We start from the raw sequence: 6,984 nt of genomic DNA, 5'->3' as shown, positions 1-6,984 counted from the left end.
TAAAGTAGAGGCAGAGGGATAAAAAAAAATTCAAAGTCACCCCCTAATACAGAGCAAGTTTAAGGCCAGTCTTGGATACAGAAGACTTAACAAAATCAATAAAAATTTTAAAAGGAGCCCTCTCTGTTAGTGTTTTTACAATATTTCCCTTCTGTCTCCTTTTGCTCTTTGGAGACTTGTTTCCTATGACTATTGCAGACTCTATTTTGGCCAAGTTTGTTGATGTACTAGCCAGCCTTCTGCCATTATAACAAAATACCTGAGGTAGTTAACATTTAAAGGGAAAAGATTTTCTTTCATGCTTCTGAAAGTTAAAGTCTGAAATGGTGGGCTAGGTACCCTTTGCTTTGGGGTGTCTAACAAGACCAGCACAGCATGACAGGTGCATCTGTTGGAGCAAACCACCCACCCCATGATCCAAGAAACAGAAGTAGTAGGACAAGGTACAGTCACACAGTCCCCTTCAAGGGTATATACCTGGTGACCTTAAACCTACAAGGACCCACTCCTGAAGAGTTCAAAATCTCCCAGTAGTGCACTGGGCTTGAATAATGGGCTTTGGAGGGACATTTGACACTGAGCTTATAGCAGTAGGTTTTGGATCCAGCTCCATCTGTCTGTTGGACATTGAGAATCACACTACTGTTTAAAATTCCCCCACACCACAGAATATTTACTTCTAGTAACATAGTTTCCATTGTCTTTCAGTGGCCAGATCCTTAAACATCTGGCTCATACTGTCGAAAAGAGAAAGCAGCAGGTATCAGAAACAGGTATGATTTAAACTGTTTGTTTGTTTGATTGCTTCTTTCTTTCTTTTCTTTTTAAATATTTTTTCATTTTATTTATTTGAGTACACAGTTGCTATCTTCAGACACATCAGAAGAGGGCATCAGATCCCATTATAGATGGTTGTGAGTCACTATGTGGTTGCTGGGAATTGAACTCAGGACCTCCGGAAGAGCTGTCAGTGCTCTTAACCTCTGAGCCATTTCTCCAGCCCATTTTATTGTTTCTTATTGGTACATCTGCCATGTATAACTCTGGCATACTCACCTTTAGTACCACTTACTCATATCCAGAATCTTCCTCTTTATCCACTAACATTACTGGATATATAGTACTAAGAGAAAGTGTATGGAAATCTGAGACTTAATAGATCTTACACATTTCAGAACCTTTTCATTAAACAAAAAAAAAATCTTATGTTTTGGAATTTTTCAGATCCATTTACATTGTGTTTAGACATAATAGATAAAGAAGTCGGTTTTCAAGCAACTGACAGATGTTCCAGAATGTTAAAATATAAGTGCTTAGGTAAATATTTTTTAATTCTAATAATTTTATAGTTGAATCTGTATCTACTATTAGTTAACTAGAATTTATAACACTTCTGCCTTAATTTCATCTCCTTTGAATAAATGACAGTCTGAATTTTGAATGAAAGCATTCAAATCAGTGTTCTCTATTTTGCATTAGGCCATGCCCACATGAATAACTGTAATTAGTATATCTATTATTTATTGTTTTGTTTTTATTATAACACCATCTATAACTTTAAATGTGCAAGGTACATATGTTTACAGAGAATAGAGAAATATTTACTATGTATTATGCTCTAAACAGGTATTAAGTATCCCATAATAGTTTTATATTTATAATTTATTAATGTTCATAGTATGCCATTCCCCACTACTGATTTTTTTCTATAAGGTCTCATTGCACTGATCCCAACCTTTCTATTCAAAACCTACCATTTATTTATTTTTTTCATGCTCACTTTTTAATGCACCCTGCTTTATGGGAAAAAGCTCCATTTTCAGTTAAGAACATCACTGCTCTATTTTGGATGATGATGTGCATTTATGTTACTCTGAAGCTGATGTATAACCACAGTATGAATCTCATGTCCTCTTTCTTCTGTCTTATATAATTGTGAGCTCTTTTCTGCAGTACCTTCCATTAAATCATCATACCTGTGTTCCAGCCACTTCAGAGGCTGAGGCAGAGCTGGGAGGTAGTGTGAACACCTTTAATCTCAGCATTTGGGAGGCAGAGGCAGGCAGATCTCTGAGTTCGAGGCCAGCCTGGTCTACAGAGTGAGTTCTAGGACAACCAGGGCTATACAGAGAAACCTAGTCTTGAAAAACTAAGAAAACTGAGAGAGGGATAGGGTGGAGATTGACACAGAAGGCTCATTAGAGCCTAGAAATTCCAGTCTACTTAGGCAGTGTAGCACTTCCTCATCTCTCAGACACACAAACAAACAAGCAAAGTTAGTATCTTAGTTACAGTTCTATTGCTGTGAAAAGATACCATGAGTAAGGAAACTATGAAAGAAAGCATTTAATTGGTGGCTTGCTTACATTTTCAGAGATATAGTCTATTATCATTATGATGGGGGAGTAGGACAGCATGCAGGCAGGTGCTGGAGCAGTAGCTCATCTGTAGTCTAAAAGAGAGAGACTCTGGGCTTTAGAAACCTCAAAGCCCCCTCCCACCAAGTGACACACTTTCTCCAACAAGGCCACACCTCCTAATCCTTCTCTAGTAGTGCCATTCCCTGTGACTAAGTGTTCAAATATATGAGCTTGTGGGGGCCATTCTTATTCAAACCACCATAGACATCATTAATATGAAAAATGTGATTTAATCTTAAATTTCTTTTTTTCTGCTTTTGAGACAGACTATCACATTGTAATCCAGGCTGTCCTGGAACCCACTATATAGCCTAGGATAGCCCGAGATTCAGCTGTGAGCCACCACTCCTAGATTAACCTAATATTTCAGTGCTAAAAGTGTGGGCTCCTTGGTTTAAGTTGTTCATGTCTAATAAATGCTGATTATTATTGTACTTTCCTTATAAATTTTGCATTATTTTATAGTGCTATCTTGAGTTCATTGCAAAATACCTAGGTAGGTAGTTTGGGCTATTACGTCCATTTGTCATACCTGAACCATGCTTATTTTTTCTCATCTTAAAAAAAAAAAAAAATACTTGGCCAAGCGGTGGTAGTGACGGTGGTGGCGACGCCTTTAGTCCCAGCACTTGGGAGGCAGAGGCAGGTGGATCTTTGAGTTCTAGGCCAGCCTGGTTTACAGAGTGAGTTCCAGGACCGCCAGGGCTACACAGAGAAACCCCGTCTCAAAAAATGAAAAATAAAATAAAGCAAAATAAAAAATTAAAAATAAATCTCTCTCGAAAAACCAAAAAAAAAAAAATCTTTAAAAAAATACTTGGTACTATTTACTTTCCCTATAAATATTCATCTACTCTACCTTACTTCTTTTTAAGATGGATAGGAAGGAGGGAGGGAGGAAGTGGGGGGGAGAGTTCCTTGCATGTATGCCTGTGAACCACTTGTGTGCCTGATGCCTAAGAAGGCCAATTACCCTGGGATTGGAGTTACAGACTGTTGTGAGCTGTCTTGTTATTGCTGGAAATTGAACCCAGATCCTCTGAAAGAGCCATTAATGCTCTCAACTACTAAGCCATCTCCCCAGACCTGAGAGGAATCTTTTAAGATAAGGTTTGATTATATAGCCCTAGCTGACCTCAGACCTCAAACTTACTCCAAAATTTCAGCAATCTTCCTGCCTCTGTTGGGATTATCAGCATGCATGTGTGAGCATGCCAGAGTGGTGTTGTGTTTTTTTATTGTTGACTCTTCTGATTCCTTCTCTCTCAGTACAGTTGTTCCCTTAATTCCCTAAAACCCAGCACTTGTCCTCTTGTCCACTATCACACACACTCTTGTCATTATTGAGGATTGAACCCAGGATCTCACGTATACTAGGAAAGTGCCCCACTACTGCTGTGATCTTTGTCCTGTCCCTCTTTTCTTACCATTCTACTTATTTTAATATGTTAAAGTTAGGTAAAGCCTCATTTTCCCTCTAAATCTAGCTAGTTAATTTAGGGTTTTTTTTTAATTTTTTTTTTATTTTTATTTTTTTGTCTGTCATTCTACTGAACTTTAAACTTTAGATTACCTGGAGCCTGTTCCCCCTAAAATTGGCGACTTGTTCATTATTAACTCATTATTTTATTTTATTTTATTTTTTAGATTATTGACATGGGATCTTACTTGATAGCTCTGTTATCAGTGGCCAGGGTTAGGGTCAGGTGTTTTTAAGTTCATGACCTGTTATTCAAAGCATGGAAAATAAGTGTTCACATAAATATGCAGAAGTACCAAGGTATCTTTATTAAGAGCCAACCAAAAGTATAGATTAGAGAGGGATACCCTGTAAAGATTGACAGTAGGCTATACTAGTTAAGAATACTTCAGGGCTCCAGTTATTGTTTGGAGCTCAGAAAAAGAGTTTAGTTGTTAAAGGTAAAGCATGAGCACTTCTCTGTTTTGATTGGTAGGTTAGGTCATATAATCATCCTACTGTGCATGTCTCTCTCTATAATGCATCTAATTTTAATCCTGTGCTCACTCAATTATGCATAGGCATAGGATGGTAAATAGGGAATTCTTCCTAAATGTTTATTTGAAAACCATTTGTTATTGCATACCAGCCAAAGCTGGTACTCATATTCAGATACACAGGGAATATATTTGAATAGAAACTCTTTACACTTAGGGCAGTGCTTAAGAGCCATACTGCTCTTGAAGAGGACCAGAGTTTAGTTTCCAACATGCACTGCTCACAACCACTTGTAATTCTAGCTCCAGTGGACCTGGCACTCTATTCTGGCTTCTATAGCTGTCTTAGTTACTGTCCTGTTGTGATGAAACATGACCAAAGCAGCTTAGAAAATATTTAGTTGGGACCTTGCTTACAGCTTTAGAGAGAAAAAACAAGAGAAAGACTGGGCCTGGCATGGGCTTTTGAAACCTCCGAAGCCCATCCCCAGTGACACACTCCTCTAACAAGGCCACACCTCCTAATCCTTCCTACACAGTCCACCAGCTGGGAACAGACATTCAAATATATGAGCTTATAGAAGTCATGCACCCACATGCACACCACACTACACTACACACACACACACACACACACACACACACACTTAAAAATAAAAAATAAGGGGCTGAAGATTTGACTTAGCAGTTAAGATGAGCTACTTTTTAGAGGGCCCATGTTCAATCTCTAGCACCCACATGGCTGCTCCCAACCATCTATAACTCTAATTCCAAGAGATCTGACATCCTCTTCTGACTTTGTTGGGTACAACATGTAGTTGGCACACAGATAGATATACATGCAGGCAAACACTAGGTTTGGTTGTTGTTAAGGAAGGAGAAACTTATCTCATTGTTCAGAGGAATTGGAGGTATTCAGATGGGGATGTAGTGTCCAAGATTGTTTAGTGCATTGTTCAGAGAGGTTATCTGTGCATAATAGATGTAGGTAAAGGAGCTAGGCTGCTGTGTTAGGTTTTCTGTTGTTATAATAAAGTACCATGACTAACGCAACTTATAGAAGGCAGGGTTTAGTTTGGATTGTGGTTTTAAAGAGAGAGAAGTCCACCTTGGCAGAGTGGCATGACAGCAAACAACAGGCATAGTTTGATTCCCACAAACATAAAACAGAAGGAATGGACAAGATTACTAAACTTGTCCCTATGCTTGCTGCCTCAGCTCTGTTGGGCCTCCAACATGTTGTAGTCCTCTTGACTCTGCCTCCAGTGTGCTGAGATTGCAGGCATGACCACCATATCCAGGCTTGTTCATTTATTTATTTGCTTATGTTTTGAGAGAGAGAGTCTGGCCATATAGCCCAAACTGGCCTCAAACTTGTGATCCTCTTGCCTCTGCCTTTATAGTGTTGAAATTATAGGGGAGCCCTACCACACATAGCTAAAACCAGAGGCATAAAAAACTCTTTGTTACAAATAATCATTTTCATGTATATATGTGTGTTTCTATGTGAGTTCATATATATGCTATGTGTGCAGAGTTCAGAGGGCATGGATCCCCTAGAACTGACAATTGTTAGCCACCTTATGTGTGATGGTTTGTATATGCTCAGCCCAAGGAGTGGCACTATTAGAAGCTGTGGCTCCGTTGGTGTAGGTGTGGCCTTTTTGGAGTAGGTTTGTCACTGCATATGTGGTCTTTAAGACCCTCATCCTGCTACCTAGAAGCCAGTATTCTGCTAGCAGTATTCAGATGAAGATGTAGAACTCTCAGCTTCTCCTGTACCATGCCTGCCTGGATGCTGTCATATTTTCACCTTGATGATAATGGACTGAGCCTCTGAGTCTGTAAGCCAGCCCCAAATTAAAAGTTGTCCTTATAAGAGTTGCCTTGGTCATGGTATCTGTTCACATCAGTGAAACCCTAACTAAGGCATTATGGATGCTGGGAATCAAACCCAAGTCCTCTGCAAGAATAGCAAGTGTTCTTTATCACTCAGCAATATCTCCAGCTCCTTGGAAATTTCTCTTTTAAACACAGAAATAAAAATTTATTATAAGAATCATATGACAGAATAGTGCACTTATAAAAAGGGAATTTATTTTCAATAGAGTGCTCCCCATTGCTGCCCAGTGTGGCAAGTGCCATTTGGCAGCATTCTAAAGGAAACCCACACTCTTGGTGGTGGTACAGAGAATAAGAGAATATGGTGTTGAGGCTGGTGGGTCCTAATAACAGACAGTATCTGGCTAGCTGTCTGTGTCTCATAGCTCTGATCCTTAGAAATTTCTTATCTCCCTTAGTTTCTTTATATTTATGAATATTGTTACTTAAAATATTTTCCTCTCAGAAATCTAAAGCCATAGTTCCCAGGTTGTCCACCTAGGACCCCATGAGTTCTGGAGTGAGTTTATAAGGGTATACACAATTTTTTTTTAATTTAAGGAAAGTACAATAATCCACACTTCTTTTTTATATTAAATTTATTTATTCATTTCATATCCCAATATCAGCTCCCCTCTCCTCCCAGTTCCTCCTCACACAGATACTTTCCCCATTCCACCCTCCCCTTCTCCTTTGTGAAAGGGGAGTCCCACTCTGAATGTTAGCC

At 38.9% G+C, this 6,984-nt stretch overlaps 1 protein-coding gene across 9 annotated transcripts in view; it reads left to right on the top strand.

Annotated features, from left to right (window-relative positions):
- Terb1 (telomere repeat binding bouquet formation protein 1) overlaps positions 1-6,984 on the top strand; it is a 62,491-nt gene that overhangs the window by 33,731 nt on the left and 21,776 nt on the right. For 8 of the 9 annotated variants that reach the window (XR_004110252.1, XR_004110251.1, XM_031341105.1 and 5 more), the window contains exons 14-15: positions 709-773; positions 1,225-1,317. Coding sequence is in view for 7 of the 9 variants with exons in the window: in XM_031341105.1 (XP_031196965.1) it covers positions 709-773; positions 1,225-1,317 (158 nt within the window). In the remaining 2 variants the exon portion in view is untranslated. The remainder of the gene's footprint in view (positions 1-708; positions 774-1,224; positions 1,318-6,984) is intronic. The other variant, XM_031341108.1, reaches the window with a different exon arrangement.

This window comes from Mastomys coucha, unplaced genomic scaffold (genome assembly GCF_008632895.1).
Source record: "Mastomys coucha isolate ucsf_1 unplaced genomic scaffold, UCSF_Mcou_1 pScaffold22, whole genome shotgun sequence".
Taxonomy (NCBI): Eukaryota; Metazoa; Chordata; class Mammalia; order Rodentia; family Muridae; genus Mastomys; species Mastomys coucha.
This window is presented reverse-complemented; position numbering and strand designations above follow the sequence as displayed.